The sequence below is a fragment of the Gopherus flavomarginatus genome, chromosome 3 (assembly GCF_025201925.1).
Source record: "Gopherus flavomarginatus isolate rGopFla2 chromosome 3, rGopFla2.mat.asm, whole genome shotgun sequence".
Taxonomy (NCBI): Eukaryota; Metazoa; Chordata; order Testudines; family Testudinidae; genus Gopherus; species Gopherus flavomarginatus.
In genome coordinates, this window is record NC_066619.1 from 112,220,817 (window position 1) to 112,246,305 (window position 25,489).

At 39.1% G+C, this 25,489-nt stretch overlaps 1 protein-coding gene across 45 annotated transcripts in view; it reads left to right on the plus strand.

Annotated features, from left to right (window-relative positions):
- The window catches only part of PTPRD (protein tyrosine phosphatase receptor type D), a 1,732,597-nt gene extending 1,711,113 nt beyond the window's left edge, over positions 1 to 21,484 (plus strand). For all 45 annotated transcript variants that reach the window (XM_050942985.1, XM_050942995.1, XM_050942996.1 and 42 more), the window contains 4 exons: positions 798 to 923; positions 6,807 to 6,961; positions 10,431 to 10,566; positions 17,593 to 21,484. In XM_050942985.1, coding sequence (XP_050798942.1) covers positions 798 to 923; positions 6,807 to 6,961; positions 10,431 to 10,566; positions 17,593 to 17,661 — 486 coding nt within the window. In that variant the 3' untranslated portion in view covers positions 17,662 to 21,484. The remainder of the gene's footprint in view (positions 1 to 797; positions 924 to 6,806; positions 6,962 to 10,430; positions 10,567 to 17,592) is intronic.
- Positions 21,485 to 25,489: the final 4,005 nt, after the last annotated feature.

Consider the following 25,489-nt stretch of genomic DNA (forward strand, 5'->3'; position numbering starts at 1 on the left):
ATGGTAGAATTGTACCAGTATAATGAATTTGGTGTATGCTAAGTGATATCAGAATCAGGCTTTATATTTGGAAGACTAGGTGGCGCAGGGAATTCATAATAGCTATAAAAGGCTAGATCCTCAGAGGCCAAGGAGCGCTTGAGGCAAATGAAGGGAAGGAAAGGAAAAATGGCTTTAAGATTTGAATGCCCTTATGAACTGAAATCACCAAGAGTTGCAGATTTTGAGGCACTATGTGATCATTTTTGAGAAATAACAATTCAACTGGTGTGCAGGGAGCAGTTCAGAAGCTATACGTTGAGTTCATTGCGGACCTGTGAACTGGAGGCCTGAAGATAACTTTTTCATTCCTTTTCAGAAATTTTTTTTTATTGGAAAATGTAAGAAACAGAGTAGTTAAATTAAAAAAAAAAGGCTAGTGGCTGATCTAAGTCTAGTTCTTAGTGGGCAGGTGTCAAGCCACACCAGCGAGACTGCCATCAAAACTGATACTAAAGCCCCAGGTGGCAGCTGCAACCCTTCTTCACAGTGTTGAAAGTTGGTGGGACAAAACCATTTTTCAGCATTGTGACTAATGCGACAGCCCGGTGACAGGGCAGTTTGGAGACACTGGCAATGACACATGCCAGGGCTGTATCTATTTTATGGACAAATAGAAGAATTTAGGTTTTAGTTCTGTTAGTAATGGTATTCTTCATGAGCACTGAATTTGCTATAATTAAAACAGATTATAACAATCCTCAGTGATGAAGACATGGTCATTTGTAACACAGAACTGGACTTTTTTTTTTAAATAGGAAAAATGCCACCAGTACTGGCCAGCAGAGCGTTCTGCCAGATATCAGTACTTTGTGGTGGATCCCATGGCAGAGTACAACATGCCACAGTATATCCTAAGGGAATTCAAGGTCACAGATGCCAGGGTAAGTTAGCTCAATATAATTCTGTTTTCTATATGTTTATAAGGAGTCCAGTCTCTTCCCTTTTCTTTTTTATCAGCAATGCCTTAAGGACATTCTTGATTCCCAGACCTAAGCAATAGCCAAAGAGAAGGGAAAGATAACAACAACCTTGTAAGAGAACAACTGGCTGTAATTCAAACATAACATCTGGGCAGCACAACTTTTGGAAAGTTCTGTGTATGTGTTTGTGCTGAAAAGCATTAGCTGATTAGAAGGCCATGTTCCCATTCATTTCTTCCTCCAGACCCTGCTTGATACTTATTTTTGGAATTTTCATCACTTAAGGCTGTAAATATGTTGTTGTTCTGCACAGCTCTTTAGGTCATGCATGCTTGAAGGTTAATATGGTGCGATTTAAAAACAGCAGAGCAAACAGCATTCTTAAGAAAAGTTAACAAGCTTTGCACATTATAATTTGATTCTTGGCATAGCTTACTCTTTAGCATTCTAATATGTCTGCAGAGAAGAGCTATACAGCCATGACTCTGGTTTGCTAATTTGCATTATGCATTCCTTACCTTGACTGCTGAGTCCAAGGTTCAGCACTGATGGAAAATTAACTGTATATAAACCTATCTTTGACCATCCTCATACTGTGATTTCTAACACGTCACATGGCATGGTAGGGAAACCCCTACCCTACCCTGCTCCATTTTTGGAAGCACGGTAGCTGACTGCAGCAACATAGCAGGATGCTGTACTTCTAAGCAATAAAATCACTTAGCGCTCCAGATCCATACCCAAGAAATTAGACATTACATATATAGGGAACCAATATTGATAATGGGCGCTTCAATCCAGAAGAGAGAGTTATAACATGATCCAATAGCTGGAAGTTGAAGCTAGACAAATGTAGAATAGAAATAACGTTCAAAATTCTAACAGTGAGGTTAATTAACCAATGGAATGACTTACCAAGTGGTGCTCTAGTTCAAACAGGAATTAATTCAGGGCTGTCCTATGGCCTGAGTTATACAGGAGGTCAGGCTAAATGATCACACTGATCCCTTCTGCCTTATAATCTGTGAATCTATGATTTCCTTCTATTATTATGACTAGATTGCTGATGCTAACATAGGCTACAAATAAAGGTAGATTAGACACTCAAAACAATTGTAGGTATTCACCCATGAAAGCTTATGCTCCAATAAGTCTGTTAGTCTATAAGGTGCCACAGGACTTGCAGTTAGCTAAATGGCATTTTCACTAACCACGAGGAACATTAAGACTAGTATTGGGCTAAAGAGGCTGGAATTTGACTTTGCAAAGACAAAAACAGGCACCGTTTGGATTGGTTACCACTTTATGTGAGCTACCAAAATAGAGTGAGGTTCATATAAATGACCCATCTCTAGGTAACAAAGCCAGAGAAGGAGCGGCTCATAGCCAGGTGACCTCCTTTGTAGATGGATAGTAAAATCATTCTGTTCCTCCTAAATTGGAATATATGCAAGTGACATGGGTAACCAGTCACACATTACAGTCAGTGAGGAGCAAAGAGTCAAAGATGTAGCTGAAGAGGATCGTTTGCAAACGATCCCCAGGGTAAAATGCATTCACATGGTATTCATCAAAGAGTTTCGAGTTAACAAACACATTGTTTGTAAAAATTAGTGGTTAGTTGGCAAATTGATAAAAGGGCAAAAGTTATCAAATAACTTGTATGCCACAAATAGCTTGCCTCGCCTTAGTATTAACACACCCGCTAAAAAGTTCATTGCTTTAACCTGTGAGGAGTACACCTCACCAATCCTGTTGTACCACTCCAGAGTCCCTTAATGTTAATGTTTCCCTGGTTTTGAAGACGGCGCTGCCCTAATGGTTCCACTTGTGTTAAATGACTATCTGACAATCTTAGAGAGGTATATGGTCTGATTATCCAAGGTGATGAGAGTCTGTGGCTCCCATGGACTTCAGTGAAAGTTCTGGGTGCTCAGCACATACTAAATTCAAACCTGTTCTTTTCTCAATGTCGGGAGTGCTTACATGACTGATCTACACTAACGATAATGGAATTTGTGTAACTAAATAACTGGCATATCCAGAGCAGAATAAACACTTTATTTTTGTTACCCTTCTTCCTCCCTTTGATGTGTAATGTCTTTTGTAAGTTGATAATATCATCAACATCTGGTATGCTGCTTTTGTAGGTGTTATCACTGTATTGCACGGTGAACTGTCATAAAGTCCAGGTAACCTCCATAACTGCTCCAATCAATGATTTCTAACTGCTTTACACCCACTGTCTCTGTAAACTACGAGGATCATCGACTTAGGGCAGTTTCATGCAGCACTAGCCTATTAGTGATATCTATAAGAGAGCATTATATACTCCACAAGCTCATTGAAAGGCAGTTGAATAGCCCTGGTGAGAGGCAAAATAGAAGTCCAAATGATCAGTCAATCAGTAGGGTTACACATTAAAAGTAACCTGGACCTCTTTTTCTTAACACAGCAATTTGGATGTTCGTGTGTTGAAAACAGCACTTTTTACTCTGTCTATGTAAACTGTTACAAATATTTTTAAATAAAGATTTTAATAAAGTTTTATACTTGGAACTTGACTGCTATATGGAGAGATATCTCACTAAAAAAAAACCACACCATTTATAATGCCAGCAGCATAGGGAAGAGATAACGTAAGAGACTGCAGATCCGTTCCCAATCTACTTTCATGCTAGTCTAAAATCATCAGAGTGACTTTATAAACTATGGTATAATCATTAAATAACATATATGTTCTGTTAATTGCTGTTAAAACAGGATAGGAACAGGTTTTACAGACTCCTGTCCCAGACAGGCCCCTTTAAAGTTAAACCTTTACTGACAAGTAAGTTTCACAATATTGAGATAGAAATTAGTGATCTTTCCAGCCACTGCCTGAGCAGAGTTTTATCTTAAATTTAAAGATAATGTTGGTCCAGTAGATGCTTCCTAAGCACAGGAACACTAAAGGACTGCTGTCTCCCTCGTTAATATCTAGAATAGGCACCAACTCCATGGGTGCTGCTCCAGGGCTGGACCACCTACAGGGAAAAAATAGTGGGTGCTCAGCACCCACCGGCAGCCCTGCTCATCACCTCCCAGCACCTCTTGCCCACTGCAATCAGCTGTTCAGCAGCGTTCAGGAGGTGCTGGGGGCAGGGCACTCTCAGGGAAAGGGGTGGAACGGGATGGGAAGAGGCCGGATGAGGTGGAGCGGGAGTGGGTGGAGTCTGGGAGAAAGGATGGAGTGGAGGGTAGGGGGTAGGTATTGAGCACCTCTGGGAAATGATAAAGTCAGCACCTGCAATAGCTAGGATGTTGCCAAAGTGTCACATAGGAGGTTTTCTGTTTGCTTGTTTGCTCGAGAGAATGTGAGCCATTCTGTTACTAGAGCACCTCTTGCCAGTTGATTTATGGAACTGCACTTATAGTGGCTTTGGAGGGTACATTGTAGTACGTCTTTCAAGGGAGGAATGATACCATGGAGGCCATTACAATGGAAGAGAGTTTTATCCTGGGAAAATGACATTTTAGTAAGAAACATTAGCAAATAGCTTAAGTTGGGCTTCTTAAGGGGTGTAGTGCTCTAAAAAACCACACAAATTGTGCTCACCGGGTGCAGTTTTTGAAATATGCGTTTATTTAAATTGGATTAAACAACTTCTTCAACACTAGAGAGCTCACTGTCACTGAGGCTTTTGAGGGGAACACTAAGGATTGGTGAGTCAGGCTTAAACAACGTCTTTGTTGTTTCACTGGATTTTAGTGAGAGTGCTGTGTATAAGCTCCCTGTTTTTCCCACACATCTGTAGACCTGAGAGGTAGAAAGCCCCAAAGTACCAGTAGAAAAATAGGAACAAATGATTGCTTTTTATTTGGTTAAATTTTTTAAATGACCTATATTTCAGTTGTCAGAGTAATCATGGCTAAATATTTTGGTGGGAAACTCCTCTGGCCTCTACCTTCCAATCTGCTTTTCCCATAATTGTTTAGATGATCCATTGGTTTCACTCTGTAAAAGACCATTTTGAAGAAATGGCATCTGGTGCTAGTTTTCTCTTTCCTCTCCTAGTACAATGCCACAGTTACAGCCTAAAGGCATGGTGACATGGCATATGTTATTTCTGTTTCATGGCAGAAAAGTGGATGCCTTCAGGAAGTGTAAGGTGTCCAGAAGGCATGAAGGTTAGCAGCAATAGCTCAATGTATGTCAATCCTTTTAAAAGTCACAATTTATACAGATTGACAGTGTTCAAAATCAGCAAGCACAACATCTGAGTGTTTAAAGCAACTATATTCCCTAGTATTGTATTACACTGCATTTTGCACTTACTTTACTAGCCATTTAAATGTTAACCAGGCATTAAACATGAAGTGAAGTCTACATTTGACTTCAATACTTGTGGCTTTATTCCAGAAGTAAGAATGCTACAGTATATGCAACTTTAATAAGCAATCATGCTAATCTTCATTTAAGAAAGTAACCACAGAGGCATGGATAGCTCCTGTAGATTTGTAATGAGAGATGGAATCTTCTATCTATTGCATCATTAGTTTAAGTCCAGTCCAAGTTGCTAGTGACTGATAATCATTGTGAGTCAGTGGATGTTTAGTGTATTTGAAATGAGTTGGTGGTCTCAGTCTGGCTCCTAATAGACAGGTGTCCACATCACAAAAGAACACTATCACAACCGGCATTCTCAACCTCTCTGGCCACTCAATAACAGACCTAAAGGTGGCAATTTTGCAACAGAAAAACTTCAAAAACAGACTCCAAGGAGAAACTGCTAAACTTGAATTAATATGCAAATTAGACACTATCAATTTAGGCTTGAATAGAGACTGGGAATGGCTGAGCCATTAGACACATTGAATCTATTTCCCCATGTTAAGTATTCTCACACCTCTTGTCAAACTGTCTGTAATGGGCTATCTTAGTTATAACTACAAAAGTTTTTTCTCTTAATTAATTAGCCGCTTAGAGTTGGTAGGACAACTCCCACCTTTTCACATTCTCTGTATGTGTATATATGTCTCCTTACTATATGTTCCATTCTGTGCATCTGATGAAGTGGGCTGTAGCCCATGAAAGCTTATGCCCAAATAAATTTGTTAGTCTCTAAGGTGCCACAAGTACTCCTGTTCTTTTTGCAGATACAGACTAACACAGCTGCTACTCTGAAACCTAGCATTCTTAGTGGTAGCTTTAACAGAGAAGGAAAGGACTGAATGGGAATGAACTACCTTCTGTAGAGATGCCTGTAGAGATGGCCCAGCCAAGCAGATGTTGAAGCATATTGGCCAGGTAGCATGGGGAAGCTTGCACTGCCGCTGGCCATCCTGTACCTGTTTTCATAGATTCCGAGAACAGAGAGGACCATTGTGATCATCTAATCTGACTTCCTGTTAACACAGGCCATAGAACTTCCCCAAATAAAGAGAGGATTTGAATCTTGAGGGCTATAAATCCAGAACTTCTCGCAAGTATTTAATTAAAAAAAAATCCCACCAATTAACTAGCTCCCAACTTCCTTGTCCTCAAACTCTCTTTTTCCAGGATCTAAATGTCAGACAATATTCTAGCCAATGCTGAGAGTAATTTGAGCATTGTCGTGGTTAATGAAATTGCCCTTTTATGTCAATGTGGAATAACTGCAAAACAAGAGGAAAAACACAAGCTCATCAGCATTGTGATTGGACGCATCTTAGTAAATGTGATCTTAGCCATCTTTGCTCTTTGCATATTTTTTAACCTCCCAATGTACATTTTTCAAAATTGCTGTTCTGGTTTGCTGACTGACTGACTTTCAACTCCTGGCACATTCTTTTGTGGTATACTGTGTATGTCTTTCATTAAAGGATGGCCAGTCCCGAACAGTGAGGCAATTCCAGTTCACTGACTGGCCAGAACAAGGAGTGCCAAAGTCTGGAGAAGGATTTATTGACTTCATAGGCCAAGTTCATAAAACAAAAGAGCAGTTTGGTCAGGATGGACCGATCTCTGTTCATTGTAGGTAAGTAAAAACCCTCAGTGCAGATTGATTGTTTTTCTTGATCAAGAAGATATTTTAAGTTTCAAAGTTGACTTTAGAGGGTAGCTAATTGGTGTGAAAGTGTAGAGATGAATGGAATGACTTCCCAGATGAACTATCAGAATTGTGATAAAACAATCTAACGCAAATCCCTTTTATCCCCTATATTTCAGTAATGTTGAAACTATTTTGTGGTGTAATCCCTTTCTGACACTAAAGGTGCCACTGAAATAAGAGGAAACATGATTTTTTCCTTACAAATGATCTTTGCCAAAGGATAAAAACAACCCTGGTCTATGCTGCATTCAGTGGGAAATGCCCTACTATAGAGTTTTCAATAGTAATTAGCAGTGAGGTCATTATGGTGATGGTGATTATTACCAGTAAACGTGCTAGATGTCCTTGAGTAGCAGGCTGGGTATAATAATCAAAATAGGCCAAAGAAAAATGGTTTCTACATTAGACAATCCAGTGTTATAGTAACCATCGCATTCAGAGACTATGTCCACAGTAAAGTCAGTGTTTTTTGACTAAGTTAAAAGCTCAGAATGTAGAGCTTACCCTCTGAGGAGGTGCTGAATACCCTCAGTTCCTTTTATAAGTGAATTGAGGATGACAGCAGCTTTCAGGATCAGGGCCATAGAAATAATCCTGAGTGAGTGTATGTATCTGGGGAGGGGGGTTATTATTTTATGCCAACTTGCTTTGGTTACAATATTCTAAAGTCTCTAGCAGATGGCTAAAGATAATATATTTATCTTTGATCTCTTAATAAATTGCTTTCTATAAATTCCATTAGGATTTTAGAAATTAATTTTGCAACATTAAAGTGTATTTTTGATAGTTTAAATTGTATTGTTTATATAATGGGGGGGGGCAATTAATACAGGTGCAAGTTTCTTTCTATGGGCTGAATAATGCCCTCTTCTCCCATGCAAAGGCCAAGTAGAGGTTTGGTAGAGGGTATATATAAACAAGAACGGAAAGGGAAATATCCTAGCCCTGCCAAATCCAGCAACAGCCCTTAGTTAAGACTGGATGCACAATTGCTCTACTGCCCTGGTGGACTTTAGTAGCAGTTGGGACCTCTATTTCCCTAAATAGTGGATCTGCTGGACCATCTAAACCCCGCCTTTGCTGTGTCCCTAAATACCCGCTACATATTGCTAAGAAGAAAGGCACTGCAGAGCAGAGTTCTGTGGTGCATAGGGGGTAATGAATTATCTTGCACAGACTCTCCAAGATTAGACCTGTCCCACCCTAGGTGACTTAGGGATTTATGTGCCAGGGGAGTAGTGGGCAATGTTTGGCCCCTTGTGTGGGCTCAGATGAAAAAACAAATGGTGGCCCCTTTTAAGTTCTTTCCAAGCTCTGCACACACATGATGTTGAAATGAGACCCCACTCACAATAAATTATGAAGATCATTAAGGGCTTTGATCCTGCGCCATTGTAAGTCAATGGGAGTTGCACCATTGACTTCAGTGGGAACAGGATCAGGCCCAGTAAGATCATACCTCTTCATTCTTGGATGCCTTAGCAGCAACAAAATAGTTAACATTGCTGACATCTAAGTTGTCATTATTAGAATCATTCAGAATCAAGATCTTGTGCATATGAATTGGAGCATTTCAAACCCACCTCAACCCCACCTCTTTGCAAACTCTTCACTGCTGCATAGCTCAATCTCACCCCTGCAGCCCTCTTAAAAAAAATGCTTATGAGCTGTATTCTGACCTGTTTTCAAGGGATTTATTTGTAAAGGGGGAGACCAGGGAAATTCCTCACTCTCTGAACTTCCTGCTCCCTGGTTCCCTGTAATTTTTCTCTCTTCTATATATTTGTTCTGTGGTTTACTTACCTACCACTCTGACATTGAGTGATGTTTTTCCCTTCTCTAGGAATTTTACAAACAAATCAATGTGTTACTATTTAAAACTTTCTAACCTCATTAGGCAGTTAATTAAAAAGTAGGTAGGTCAGCAAATGACTTTTCCTAAAATCCAAGGCTCAGTAGAAATAGCGTACACTGGGACCAGACGTAGGTATGTGCCAGCTCAGTGGCCATGCAGGATCCTGTGATTTTAATGTGGCCCTTTCTTTGTCAGCATCCTCTCTCAGCTGATTTCCAAGACCTTACCCACCCTGCAGCCGATCCCAACACACACAACCCTTTAAAGATAAACTCCTCCCCCTGCTTCTTCCTAGCTGATAAAACACTTATGGGCCCCTTCTCTAACTGTTAAAACTCTACTGCATGCCCCTAATGAAAAGCATCCTTCCCAACCCTGAGGAACTATCTGGGTTATGGAACTCTGCCGAAGGCCCTGTGACTTTTACTAAACAGAGGACCCTATGAATAACATGGCTAGCCCTTTTATATACTGTCATAGCAGAACTGAGCTCACCACTTTGCTTGAGACACATTGTATGAGCTAGGTCTTTAAACGCTGCTAGAGGTATTGTGGACTTGTACTTACATCATTGTTATGACTCTTTAGAAATCCTAAACATTGTTTGGTGAGAAGATGCCACACTGTTTGAATATGCTTGTCAGCTTCAGCCCAAAGTAAATGAATCCATCCATTTTCTGCAGACTTTACCCAAGCGTTACACTTGCTGCTTAATTAGGATCTGAAAATGTGGAGATTTTTCATATTATTCAGTGTCTTCCTCATTAACTAACTCTCCAGATGCTTTCTTGCTTCTCAAGAACACAACAGCATGAATTAATTCGCTCCTCTTGCTGGTTTAGAAAGTTCTAAATAGTTGTCTTAAAGTAATAAGGAGTCGAAAAATACTAGGTCTGGAAACAATCAGACTTGTTTAAAAGAGACATCCATTTTTGTTTCAGTTCTCAAATTTGTTGCACGTGAAGAGTAAACATTGTAATATTCCTCTTCGAAACAAGCTATATTTTTTCCACATACATCGTATTTATATTACATTGTGTGTGAGAATATTGAAAATTATGTTAAGTTCTCCATTAAACGATAAAAACAAAGAAACTGAAATATAAGGCTGGTGCTCTGTCCCTAACTTACCCCTGCATATTTCAAGGGTCTCAGAACATATGTAACAGGACCAAATCAAGTTGAGATAAGGACAGAGAGGTAGCCTAAATTCTGGCTTCCATTTCTTTTTTCATTTCCAGTTAGACTATTGCCAGGCCAGTGAACCCTCTCATTTTCCCCTACCACACACTGACCACTGTACATTCTTGGTCACAAACAAAATCACTTAAAATGCTTCCTGACTATCCAACTTTCATTGGAAGTACATTAGTACAAATTTGAGTTTGCCAGAGAATGGTCACTTTGTCAATGTGTATAATTTCCACACAGAAGTTTTGCTTATAGAGCCTTTTTCCATGTAGATGACCACAGCTAAATAATCAGCCAATTCTTTCAACATTTTAACTGTCAATTAACACTCCTTTTTTATTGCAACAGTGCAGGTGTTGGGAGGACTGGAGTATTCATAACCCTGAGCATTGTGTTGGAAAGAATGAGATATGAAGGTGTTGTAGATATCTTCCAGACAGTCAAAATGTTAAGGACACAACGGCCAGCCATGGTACAGACAGAGGTGAGAAGAACAACATACATATGCATTGTAGGTGGCTGGGTGGATGCAAGTTTAGGAATGGGAGGTGATGGGAGTGAGGTTTCCACAGCCAGGAATGTATATAGGAGGTATACAATTTACTTTCCCTTCTTAAGTACTGTAGCTATGTATGTGCATTTAGGCTATTTCCCATTCTGTGGATAGGAAATACCACAGCCTGGAAAATGTCCATTTTAGTGGTGACTGAAAAAGATATTTGTGTGACTCTATTTTCTAGAAGAAACTTGAGATGGAAACATTTCCCATATCATTTTGAATTTTTCCTTCATGCTAATAATCTATATTCATAATCAGGGATCAAAGTTCGGCCTGTGGGTGCACCCTGTTGGCTTCTGTTCATTTGGAGGGCAGAATGTGTCCCGTGGCTTGAAACTGAGGCTATAGTGTTTTTATGGTTATCCAGACTTCATATAAACACAAATTTGACTGTTTGGCATGAAAGCATTACATCCCTGTGGGGGGAAAAAACCCTAGATTACAACTTTTTGCCCTGGGACACTATAAAATTAGTGATCTCGCTGTCAGTGAAAGTTCTGCAGTCTGGTGAGGGAGAGGTCTTGGCCACAGCCAGCCAGCCTGTTCCTGGCCCGATTCACGAATCATCCCAATTCATAAAGAACATGTAAGCACATGCTTAACTTTAATCATATAATTAAGTACTATTTAAGATAAAAGGTGCTGAATGTCATGAATTGGAGCCTTTCACTCTCAGTTCTAAGCCAACAGATCAGACCCATAAAAAGAGGGAGAAGGGGAGAGGAAAAGCATTTGTAGAACCTTCTACAGCCTTGGGTGGCTGATGTTTATGATTTGAAATTTAATATTGATCCCTGCACTTTGCCATTTTGCTCTAAGAAAATGAAATTTGTTCAGTAAAAATTAGACGGCCCTACTCTTAGTGTTTTACGCACGCGCACACACTCTTAGAATCATAGAATCATAGATTTTAAGGTCAGAAGGGACCATTATGATCATCTAGTCTGACCTCTTGCACAATGCAGGCCACAGAATCTCACCCACCCACTCCTGTATCAAACCTCTGTCTAAGCCATTGAAATCCTCAAATCATGGTTTAAAGACTTCAAGGTGCAGAGAATCTTCCAGCAAGTGACCCGTTCCCCACACTGCAGAGGAAGGCAATAAACCCCCAGGGCTTCTGCCAATCTGCCCTGGAGGAAAATTCCTTCCCGACCCCAAATATGGCGATCAGCTAAACCCTGAGCATGTGGGCAAGACTCACCAGCCAGACATGCAGGAAAGAATTCTCTGTAGTAACTCAGATCCCACCACATCTAACATCCCATCACAAGCCATTGGGCATATTTACCGCTAGTAGTCAAAGACGAATTAACTGCCAAAATTAGGCTATCCCATTATACCATCCCCTCCATAAACTTATCAAGCTTAGTCTTGAAGCCAGATGTGTCTTTTGCCCCGACTACTCCCCTTGGAAGGCTGTTCCAGAACTTCACTCCTCTGATGGTTAGAAACCTTTGTCTAATTTCAAGTCTAACCTTCCTGATAGCCAGTTTATATCCATTTGTTCTTGTGTCAACACTGGTACTGAGCTTAAATAATTCCTCTCCCTCCCTGGTATTTATTCCTCTGATATATTTATAGAGAGCAATAATATCCCCCCTCAGCTTTCTTTTGGTTAGGCTAAATAAGCCAACCTCTTTGGGTCTCCTTTCATATGACAGGTTTTCCATTCTTTGGATCATCCTAGTAGTCCTTCTTTGAACCTGTTCCAGTTTGAATTCATCCTCCTCAAACATGGGAGACCAGAACTGCACACAGTATTCCAGATGAGGTCTCACCAGTGCCTTGTATAACGGTACTAACGCCTCCTTATCTCTACTGGAAATACCTCGCCTGATGCATCCCAAGACCACATTAGCTTTTTTTCATGGCCATATCACATTGGCTGCTCATAGTCATCCTGTGATCAACCAAATACTCCAAGGTCCTTCTCCTCCTCTGTACTTCCAACTGATGCCTCCCCAGCTTATAACAATAGTTCTTGTTATTAATCCCTAAATGCATGACCTTGCACTTTTCACTATTAAATTTCATCCTATCACTGTTACTCCAGTTTACAAGGTCATCCAGATCTTCCTGTATGATATCCCGGTCCTTCTCTGTATTGACAATACCTCCCAGCTTTGTGGCATTCTCAAACTTTATTACTGCATTCCCACTTTTTGGCCAAGGTCAATAATAAAAAGATTAAATAAGATTGGTCCCCGATCCATGAGGAACTCCACTAGTAACGTCCTTCCAGCCTGACGGTTCACCTTTCAGTATGACCTGTTGTAGTCTCCCCCTTAACCTGTTCCTTGTCCATCTTTCAATTTTCATATTGATCCCCATCTTTTCCAATTTAGCTAATAATTCCCTGCGTGGAACCATATCAAATGCCTTACTGAAATTGAGGTAAATTAGATCCACTGCATTTCCTTTGTCTAAAAAAATCTGTTACCTTCTCAAGGAAGGAAATCAGATTGGTTTGGCACGATCTACCTTTTGTAAAACCATGTTGTATTTTGTCCCAATTACCATTGATCTGAATGTCCTTGACTACTTTTTCCTTCAAAATTTTTTCCAAGACCTTGCATACTACAGATGTCAAACTGACAAGCCTGTAGTTGCACGGATCACTTTTTTTCCCCTTTCTTAAAGATAGGAACTATGTTAGCAATTCTCCGGTCATACAGTACAACCCCTGAGTTTACAGATTCATTAAAAATTCTTGCTAATGGGCTTGCAATTTCATGTGCCAGTTCTTTTAATATTCTTGGATGATGGTTATCTGGGCACCCTGATTTCATCCTATTAAGCTGTTCAAGTTTGGCTTCTACCTCGGATGTGGTAATATCTACCTCCATATCCTCATTCCTATTTGTCATCCTACCATTATCCCTAAGCTCCTCATTAGCCTCGTTAAAGACTGAGGCAAAGTATTTGTTTAGATATTGGGCCATGCCTAAATTATCCTTAACCTCCACTCCATCCTCAGTGTGTAGCGGTCCCACTTCTTCTTTGTTTGTTTTCTTCTTATTTATATGGTTATAGAACCTTTTACTGTTGGTTTTAATTCCCTTTGCAAGGTCCAACTCTACATGGCTTTTGGCCTTTCTAACTTTATCCCTACATGTTCTGACCTCAATAAGGTAGCTTTCCTTTCCACTCCCATCTTCCATTCCTTGTAGGCTTTCTGCTTTTTCCTAATCACCTCTCTGAGATGCTTGCTCATCCAGCTTGGTCTACAACTCCTGCCTATGATTTTTTTTCCCTTTCTTGGGATGCAGGCTTCTGATAGTGTCTGCAACTTTGACTTAAAGTAATTCCAAGCTTCCTCCACCTTTAGATCCCCATGTTCTTCAGTCCAATCCAATCCCCTTACTAATTTCCTTAATTCTTTAAAGTTAGCCCTTTTGAAATAAAAAACCTAGCCACAGATCTAATTTTGTTTATCCTTCCATTTAGTTTAAAATGAATTAGCTCATGATCACTCGAACCAAGGTTGTCCCCTACTCACCAAAACCAAATCTAAAATCGCATCCCCTCTTGTTGGTTCAGCAACTACTTGGTGAAGGAATCCATCAATTATCGCATCTAGGAAAATCTGAGCCGTATTATTATTACTAACCCTTGTCCTCCAGTCTATGTCTGAGAAGTTGAAGTCTCCCATGACCACACAATTCCCATTAGTATTTACTTCATTAAAAACATTAAAAATGTCTCTATTCATATTCAGATCAGATCCTGGAGGTCTGTAGCACACCCCAAGCACTATCTCAGGGGAGGCTCTAGTAGCTTTCTTCCCCAATGTGATTTTTGCCCAGACAGACTCTGTCTTATCCATTCCATCCCTTCTTATTTCTTTACAGTCTACCTCATCATTGATATACAATGCTACTCCACTGCCTTTGCCTTTATTTCTGTCTTTCCTAAACAGCACATACCCTCAATACCTGTACTACAGTCATGACTACTATTCCACCATGTTTCTGTTATCCCTATAATATCCGGTTTCACTTCCTGCACCAGAAACTCTAGTTCCTCCATTTTGTTGCCTAGGCTCCTCGCCTTGGTGTGCAAACATCTTAATTCTTGCTGTTTGGCTTCACTCACATTCTTTTCCCAGACATTCTACCACCAGTATCACCTATTAGAATTGTATCTACAGTACCCTTCCTCCATATGTTCATTCTCCTACCCACGACAGTATCCTTTCTTGCTTTGTTTTCTTCCCTCTTGATGTTAACATCTGGCGTGTAGATTAGCTGGACTTCTCCCAACCATCTCCCCACAATTCATAGTTTAAAGCTCTCTTAATCAGTTGTGCCAGCCCCCATCCTAGAAGTCTATTTCCCTCCCTACTCAGGTGAAATCCATCCCAAGAGAACAGTCCTCTGTCCATGAATTCCTCCCAGTGGCCATACATTCCAAAGCCCTCCTTATAGCACCACTGCCTGACCCATCTGTTGATCGCTATAATCTTGTCACACCTTTGTTGGCCTTTTCTAGGAACAGGCAGAATCCCACTGAAGATCACCTGAGCCTCGATTTCCTTAAGTGTCTTCCCCAGCGTGGTATAGTCTCCCTTGATACGTTCCAGCGAGAATCTAGCCGTATCATTCGTTCCCACATGAAGGACAATCAGCAGATTCTTTCCTGCTCCTGTTAGGAACCTCTTCAGCCTCAGGTCCACATCCTGTATCTTAGCATCAGGCAGACAGCACACCCTTCTGTTCTCTGCATGAGGTCTGGTTACAGGCCTGTCTGTTCTTCTCAGTAAGGAGTCCCCAATCACGTAATCCTGCCTTTTCCTGGTGACGGTGCAATTCTCTGGTCTATCCCCTGTTCCCTCTGGCTGCAAGTCCTCTCGATTCCTATTCACCCTTGCAGTCCTCTGCAATCCATCCCGTATCCTCCTGAGGCTTATGTTTGATGTCATCTCCATTGACTTCACCTCTCCTTATAGGGCTAGCTGCTCTTCTCTTCTTCCTTGCCTTCTCACCTTCAGCGACCACCTGCTGTGCCCCTTCTTCATTTTCCAACTCCGCAAACCTGTTCCTGAGCTCTATTGCTCCTTCACTGGCCCGTCTTTTCCTCTGCCTGGTTCACTTAGTCACATGCTTCCACCGACCACTTTCCTCACCCAGCAGTCTCCCCTCAGAGTTCTTTGGTTCTGCTTCCATCTGCAAGTCTGAGCTTTTCCCTTCGGCCTCATCATGTCTTTGCTCCATCATCTGCTCGAACTCCCTTCTAAACTCGATCAGAGTTTCCACCTGCATCTCCAATCCTCAGATCTTTTCTTCCATCAGCTCTATCAGGAGGAACTTCATGCAGATTAAACTCTTTTCAGGTACCCCCTCCAGGATCATGTACATGCTGCAGCTTCCACATCCAGTCATCCTCATTGTGTCTTCCACTGCTTGGGTCACTACATCTGCTGCCTCTGAATTGGTCAGAGTAGTTACTTAGCCAAGTAACTCACTGAGACAGAATTGAAGAGTAAACTCCATTTATTTTCCATTACCTTTATTGCTGTAGAAAATGTACATTTAAGCAAAATGAAAAATATCTACTTTCTGTCCCATTGGTTCCTATAACCAAATCTAGCATATAGAAAAATAAGCTTCTGTGGAGTCCACATAAATATAATGCTGGGCTGTGCAATGTATATACTTTCCCTCTTTCTACTTTAGCTTACTTGTGGATGATGTGCTTCCACTCCAGACTGAAAGTAGAAATCTTCCATGCACTGTGTTAATTTCATCCAGAACAGAACAGAAGTCTAGGGCTCAATCTTGCAAGATGCAGCGCACTCAGGTCCCCATCCAGCTCATGATAAGTCCCTGTTGAAGTCAATTTGGCTACGCCTATGCTTAAAGTTAATCATGTGCTTAAGTACTTTGCAGGATCATGTCCAGAATACTCATACCCTGCAGGATGGAGCCACTAATGATCATGGCAAATTAGATAAACTGAAGTGGGTGTGTTATGATATGGACTGCTGGTCCAATGGAAGCTATTGAATTGTGATCTGAGTGAAATGAAACCCAGATCCTTAGGGCTGCAAGACTGTAGCATCACATGAACGAGTCCCCTAGGCGGCTTCAGTATTTTGGAGGTTTTAAAGAAACAACTTTTGTTCTTTCACATTAAGTGAGGTGTGCAAGTTTGTTGCACTCCAGCATAAAGAGGCTGCTACTGTGCTATGTGTGCAAATGAGATGAAGTGCTAGGAGTAGCACTCACACTGAGTGTTAGTAAACCTCAAGCCCTCTGCACTTCCACACCTTTACTTTCAGGTGCAGAAGATAAAAATGGATGTAGGTCATGTAAGGAGACTTAGCTTGAAGTATAAGCTACACCGTGTTAATCAGGTGCTTAACTTCACATTTCCCTCTGAGCCCCTAATTCCTGCCGTTGGGCAGTAATAATTTGGTAACTATACAACAAGGCAGGATTGGATCCCCCTGTGCTTCCTGACAGGCTGTTTTACCTTGTGTTTATGTGTGCAGCACCCTACACCTGGGCTGGGAGGGACTGAGACCAGAATATGGTGTTTTAGCATATTAGTCATATTCACTGAGATGCTATTTGAACATTTTATTAGCAAGTCTCAAACATTATGAAATAATGCAAAAGGTAAATCTTAATGCACTCCCCTTAGACAAAAAGCTTTCTGCTAATCCTCTTGTACTCATTCAGAGCAACAAACGCTCAGTAAATGAATATATATTCGCATCACAAATAAGCAGGCTCCATCTAAGGAAAATGTTATTGCATTCAATGAGCATCTCAACTCATCTTTGTTTACTGTAACTCAAATCAGTGTGTTCTGTTGATGTCAGCAGGAGGATATCACTGAACTGCTGTGGCCTCTGTGGGATATAGTGTATTCACAGAGCCTCTGATTAAATGAAAAAACAACAAAGAGGTTTTTATATTTTCTCTCTCTCTCTTTTTCTTCCAGGATCAATACCAGTTTGGCTATCGAGCCGCACTGGAATATCTGGGCAGCTTTGATCACTATGCAACGTAAAACCCCCTGACCCATCTTGGATTTTTACTGCAGGCCCTTTAAGATCCAGAGAGCCTCTTCTGAGCCATACAGTGTGCTTGAGAAGTACTTCTTAACTCCTAGCTAAAGACCAATTAGTGGGAATATTAAAAAAAAACAAACCACACACACACACACACAAAACAACCCAAGAACTATTCCAGGTGGACCAAGAATTCACAGTTTAATAACCTAACCAGAAATATAATAAAAGAATCCTGACTGGTGAGGCGTCTGAAGGATCTCATTTACAGATACCTCAAGGATTCAACTTTGGTTGAAATTAAAGGGAAGAGGAAATTATTGCAAAGAACCATCATCTTGTTCAGGATTGCACGATTGTTGCAAAGATGAATCTTGAGAGTACTGCAATTCAGTGCAAGATGTTTGTTAAAAGGCCGGTACCTGGCTTCTTAAAACAAAATGGACTCTTTGCTTCAACATCACCCCTTCCCACCATAATGCTCATAATAACACTTTAGGGGAAATGGGGGAATGTTTAAAAAGAAAGTCCTTGATTTAGTTTTTTAGTATTGTAAAGATACTGCTGACCTGTGCTTCATTTTTAACTGTGTAAACTTTTCCCTTTTTTTAAACAAGAGTTTATCATTTGATGAAGTGAATTTAAAAAAAAAGTTGCATAACTGTTCATTTTTTGTTTCAGAATTGTAGATTTTTTTTAAGCTGTAGAACTGTTATCTGTAATATCTTGCTGTAGAAATGTTAAATAATTTGAAAATTTGCACATTTTTGTGCAGTCCTATATTTATCTACAGTACCACATTCTTCTTAGATATTACAGTTTGGTTTAATTTTGTTTTTATTTTAAAAAGAAATACTCTTAATCAGTTAATCAAAGTGGGGCTTTTTTGGTTTCTTTTGGAATCAACAGGGAGGCGCAAAGTATAAAGCTGCTACTAACACACACACACTGCTCTCTTTATAATTCTCTATCCATATCTATCTCTAGATATATCTACAGATATACGGACAGATAGATAGATACACACATAAATATATATAGATGCATCAGTTCTTCCATGACTTGGATTTATTGAAGTGGTGGGAAAGTTTTCCAGAATACTACATTCAACCCATATGGTACTTTTTGAACATCTCTGCATTTCCAAAGTCCATAGGTTTTTGGTAAGAAGGGAAATGAGGAATGCACATCAGTGATATTTGACCCTCACCCCGACTCAAAAAAAAAAAAAAAGATTGTTTATATACACACAGTCACACATTATGTGGTTGAGGCTTCCAGTGAAGTTCAATATTTGTAACACTATAGTGCAATAACAAACCATATTATTAAGTATAGGAGGTGTGCATGTGGAAAAGGTCAGTGCATATCCCTTTAGGAGGGGAGAATGTTGTAATATACTAGCTATCAAGATGTTTAAAAGTATATTCAGTCATATATTGTCTATAGTATGTGCTATGAAATTTGCATTTAGGATGTGTAACAGAGCAAAGCCAAACTCATGTTGCTCTGTTAATAAATTAGAAATATTTTATGGCATACAGCATTATTTAGAGATGCTGGTTTTTATTTTTATTTCACATTTAGAGTGCCTTATATTTGATGCCTATTTTGATAGCATATCTTTAAGTTTTGTTATGTCTGTATTTACATTAGTTAATTCATATCTTTGTTACTCTTTTCAATTAAAGCATTATCTTTTTAGCACATGTACAAAAACACTTTGAATAATACGCATTCCTGGTTTTTAACCGAATATGGGATGTTAATAAATGCAAGCCCAAAACACTTGGGTAGTCAGGGCCCTTTATCCTTTCATAACTCCAACAACAGACATGGCCACTACTTTAAGGTTCCTTCCAAATTGGCTCTCATAAACCACAGTGTTGATGATTACGGTATTGCCATTGCAGAGATGTAGGACTGCACTAGTAGTAAGTAGTAGTTGTTATTAGCTGTACTCATGCATCATTCCTTTCATTTTGGGCCAAATCCTGCTCATTGTACACGTCAGTAGGCCCACTGAAGTCAAATTATTGGTCACAATGGGACCGTTAGTATGGGTAAGGCAAGCAGGATTTAGCCCTCAGAGTATGCTTCAAAATGACTTTAGATTTCCATTTGAGAGAAAAAAATTCTTTAAACAATGTTAAATTTTTTCTGAGACTCTATATGAAGCCATTTACAGTGGCCCAGGTCTCTACCATGCCTTGTTCCATGTTAGCACACAAAAATCAAAGGAACTCTTTCTTTCAGGTGTCAGATAAGAACCATACGTATAGTTCAGCTATGTTGCTGTAACGTACAGGATTTATTTTTTCTTCCATATTTCCCATCACTAGTAGAAAGATATGTGTGAAAGACCAAACACTAGCAAGCATTGTATTTGAGCACTTTTGTAGAAAACAAAACAAAACAAAACAAAAAACAAATATAAATATATATATAATAATAATAAAAAAAGTATTATAGAAGGCTACCTCAAGAACGAAATTCTATAACTTATATCAGAACCAGAGAAGAATGTGCACTATGTTTCTTTTTTCTTCTTCTTCTTTTTGATTTGTATCTTTTGAAGAATTATTAAAGTGCCAGATTACGTAGTGCAGTCATGTTCTTTTAGCCAAATGTAGTCAGATATACACACCATTTTAGAAGCACAGACTAGGGAGGGCTGTTGCACACCAGAGCTGTTAACAGGTCAGAGTCTTCTCTCCATGAAACTTTTGCAAATCCTAAAGAAAAAGGGGGAAAAATCAGAAATAAATAGTGAGGGAAAGTATTGTAGGACAAATGAGACTACAAAAATTCCAGTAATCTTGCTGTTCAGGAGTTGTTTCCAAAGATAACTCTGTTAGCATCATTGATGTGCATTCCACTTTCTGTACACTAATGTATAGTCATTCTATAGTTAATTTAAAAAGCATCTTTATCTGCATTTACCATAATCTTCCAAGCTTAGAATTGGTTTCATCAGCATAACCAGTACGGTGCTATTATTTACCTACGTATGTGTAGTTATGTATAATTTTGTAATTAGTTACAATGGAAAAAAAACTCAAAATATATAAAAATGATTTGTACAGAACTTTATTTTAGCTCTTTTTTTAAAAATGATTGCATGGTTAGACAATGGAGAGGCTGGCTGGGGGAAGGGAGGGCCCTCTAGGGAGATCTGCACTTTCTATACCTTTGTACTATGCACTGCCCTATTGATTCTACACCCAATAATGTTATTACTTGAACCCATCTGTAAGAAACTGCTTATGAAAATCCACTTATGTGTATGTAAATAACACAGAACATGTAAAAATGGGGGGGATTTTGCAACAACAACAAATGCAACAGCTTTTTTTTCCTTTTATTCTTCCTTCCTTCCTTTTTTTTTCATTTTTCTTCTTTATTTTTTTGTTTTTGTTTTTGTTGGTTGGTTGATTGTTTTTTTTTTGTTTGGGGTGCCCTGATACTCCAGCAGATATCAGAAGGCTGCAAGTCCCGTCATCCCCATCTGTTACGTGGCTTTGCCATTCAAGCTTGGAGTGTCTTTACAAAGATAATAAAAGTTGTGTTCTTTGCTCTCGTTTTGGATGCATAGACTGAAAAATTAAAAAAAAATTACCTTGTAAAATGGCTTGTTAAAAAAAATACAATTACCTCTAATTAGTAGTACGCGTAAATGTTTTACAGAATGAAAGGCGTGCTTTTTATTTTCTTACTTCGTTACATTGGTGGCGAAAGAAAGTCTGTATGAAAATCAGTTCTTTGCTGACACAAGTTCCATTTGTTACAAATGAATTCTAATAAAAATGTCAGTGTTATGCAGCCCTAGTCTTGTTTTCTTAAGCAGAGCTTTTGGAATCGAAACAGTTTTGTTTTTCTTGGTCATAGAGGAATCTAACTGACATTATAAAGTAGTCATTAATCTTAACTAGTAACAAGGCAATGGAAAATGCATTTCCAGGTTAGCTAATATGTTGTCCTCCGTGGTGATTTTTGAAGGGGGCGGAGATTCTCAACTGGTATATATTGTCATAGGATCATTGACTTTCACACTTACATTACTTAAATTTACACTGGATGATCTGCCCCCACTGTATTTAAGGAATTGCTTCAATTGGTTTAAGAAAACTACACTTTGGCCCATATTTAGAGCCAAATCCAAAGATGAGACATCTGCAATTCTCATCAAATTCTAGGGGAGTTGTGGGTTCTTGCCACTCCTCAAGATTTAGTTCTGATATTTTAATTGCTGGAATGAATTCTGATACCTTATTTTCTGGAATGGATTAAAAGTGGTTATTTGAATAGTGGCATGCAGTTTTGACAATTCTGTAATGAATCTCTGCACTGAACCATGTTTTGCTGTTTGTTTGAGTACAAATATGGGTCTCTAAAACTGCCATCAAAGCAATAGAAAAATATCTGCATTATTTTAATCAAAAAAGATTTAGGTAACATGGTAAAGTGTAATGGTTGCAGGCTTTGTGGAGCGTGTCTCAGATTCCTACTCAACCGTTAGTGGCAGAAAAGATAGCAGCCTCTCTGGATTTTTTGTTTTGTTTTTTCCTGGTGGTTTGGGGGGTGTTTTAGGGGCAGATATTATCACTAAAATTATTATTCTGTTACCAAGATAACATGGTGTATTAGAGATTAGTGTTAAGTATAAAAACAGAATTCATTGGGCAGGAAATGTTTATTGCTATATTAGCAAAATACTGGTTTATTCGACCTTTCACTTTTCTTAGCTTAAATTCTAGTTAAAAGCTGTGATAGCAGTCAAAAGGCAAACTTTGATGCCCTTACTTACTTAACTAGACTCTCATTGACATCTGTGTACCACAAATATTGACTAGGCTTCACAGGTCAAGTAGAAATGAGATCAGTGGAAGGTGTTTTAAGCTGACTTTTTGTAAATAGTCTCCTAAACTCTTCCATACTTTATATTGTTCTTTCTAAGGGCCTGATCCAAAGCCCAGTAAAGTCAGAAAGAGCCCTTCCGTTGACTTGCATAGGCTTTGGATCTGGCCCTTAATGTCTTCACAGGAAGTCTAAGTTCAGGATGAATAAAAACCAAATAAGGTTATCAAGATTTGGCAGTATACCCTCCGATGTAATTTAAGTAAAGTTAATGGGTTTTAGCAAAAGTTTTCCTAACTAATATTTTCTTTTTCTTAAAAAATACTTTTGTGGAGTAAAACTAGAAATCAATGCAACAAACTCAGAAACTCCATTAATATCAGAATCTGTAACTGACAACATTCAAACTCAGTTGTGCTCACGTTCCTTTTGATAATACATGAAGATTTGTGTTTCCAGATTTTTCTGTTTTTCCTTCTGGTTGGAATGAATATCTGATTAATTGTAGAACACAGCCTCTGTACTGATTTTGAAGAGAGAGATTAAATTTCAGTCTCCTGCTCCACACCTCTTGCCCCACCCCAATTTTTTAGGGAGCATAAAAAGATCTGGTGAATATATGGGCAGAGTGTTGAAAGAGTACTGGTGAAGAGTATTAGGAGGATATTAATGACCAAGAGAAGACACTTGAACAAATCAAGTTCAACCAAACTTTAGACTATTACAACTAGCGCTGGTCAAAAAGAGAGATAACATTTGCACAAAAAACTGATTTTTTTTGCAAAAAATTTTGAATTTAGAAATTTTTAACTAGCTCAATAATTGGCTGAAAAAAATGACTTTTTTTTAATTTTGTACCTTTTTTGGTAAAAGTTAGAAAATAATTCATCATATTGGAAATTTTGAAAATGTTTGGACCAACCTTCAACACAGGACAAAATAATGATTTCACTGTTCCCTTAAAATTAAAGGAGGGGATTTTTTTTCACTGTATTGAAAAATTCTGAGTCCATAACCTGGGAAAAGCAACGGTAAGAGAAACAACATGAGATCAAAAACAAAAGACCGGATGTGCCCTGGGACATCTTCAATACAAGCAAGTAAGGTCATACAATATAAGAACGAGGGAAGATGTCACAATATCCACTTGCCAGGTACGCATTATGAGATATAGGAGAATGATTTTTTTAAAAAGTGGATCCTCCATTGATTACTGTTCACATGTCTGTAAGGGTTGAAAGAGCCTACAGGATGCAGTGAGGGTGTGAGTGAGAGCTCCAAAAAGATCATTTTCTTTTGTGTCTCAGAGACAAAGAATGGAGGACAGTGATTGCTAGGAAGAGAAACCGTGTTCAAAAATGCAAAACTCTATCTCATTCTGATTTGGGATCACGAGCAGAGAGCAAGAGATCTAACACTCCAGCTAAGAAGAACCTTTCAGGAGCTGACTTCACAAGCTACTATCTTGTGTTCTGCAAAATTATCCAGTCCCATACAACATGAAGACAAAGTTTATATTTTGAGGGCGCCAGCAGCTGTTGAATGACTGCTGAAAGAAAGTGAGGACAACTCACGCATCTGTTTCTTAAGCATGAAAATGTAGTTTCTGAAAATGCAACTATCATGAAGTGTTCTGCATTAAGTAATTAAACTATGTAGTGTTTACTCCATTGCTGCATTACATAGTTTAGTTCAATTTTCATTTTAGTGAGTGGACCACTAAACTAAAATGTGACTCTTATTTTTTTTATTTACTGCTAAAATTGGGCATCCACATAATTAGTTAATTACTTTAACAAACAACATGATTCCCCAAATCTTCACTCACACACACACACACACACACACACACACACACACACACACACACTCAAACTTTTGAGTTAATTCTATAATTAAGTCTTCTGATTTTCGGTTTTAACCAATAGACACCAATAATACACCCCCAATACGAAAAGAAAAAAAATGAAATTGGTATTTATCCAATAAACACTAGAAATGGTTACATCAGTCTAAGGGCTTGTCTACATGGAGCAGTAATATGGACTATGGAGGTAGGGTTTCTAAAGCGTATTGACATGTTGTACATTAATTGATCTGTGTTGACCTTGCTGGTGCATACTAAAGGTTCCCTAGTGTGCTTTAAGACAGTGCCATTTGAAACAGTGCTTCATTAAAGTGCACTTGACTAGGGAACATTACAAATAGATTACTTACTACAGTATATACTTCATAATGAGTAATGTGTATAACAAAGATCAGCAACCTTTGGCATGTAGCCTGTCAGGGAAATCCACTGGTGGCCCAGGACAGTTTGTTTACCTGCAGCGTCCGCAGGTTCAGCCAATTGCAGCTCCCACTGGCCGCAGTTCACCGTTCCAAGCCAATCGAGGCCACGGGAAGCGGCAACCAGCACATCCCTCGGTCCATGTCGCACCCGCAGACCCGATTGGCCTGGAACAGTGAACCACAGCCAGTGAGAGCTGCAATTGGCCGAACCTGTGGATGCTGCAGGTAAACAAACCGGCCCAGCCCATCAGCAAATTTCCCTGACAGGCCGCGTGCCAAAAGTTGCCGATCCCTGGTATATAATATACATTATACTACTGTGATGAGTAATGTATAAAATACACATTACTCTTTACTTTATATACAAAGGGAACCTCCCCCCCCAAAAAAACCCAGATTTTTGGACATCTGAATAAACTCAGGAATTGCTAAAAAATACTCTGAAAAATGAAATTGATAGGACTTCTGCTTTTCAGGGTTTATCTATAACCCTAAAGTTTCATATTTTTCAGAGTTATTTAAGTGTGTGATATTGATGTTTTAATATTAGTATTAGACAGAAGTAGTAACACTGATTTCAAAATGTACTGGATATTAGATGGCATTATTTGTAACAATGTCACTTCTGTGAAATATTGAAAAAATAGTTACAGTTTTTAAAACTATGTAAAAAAAAAGTTT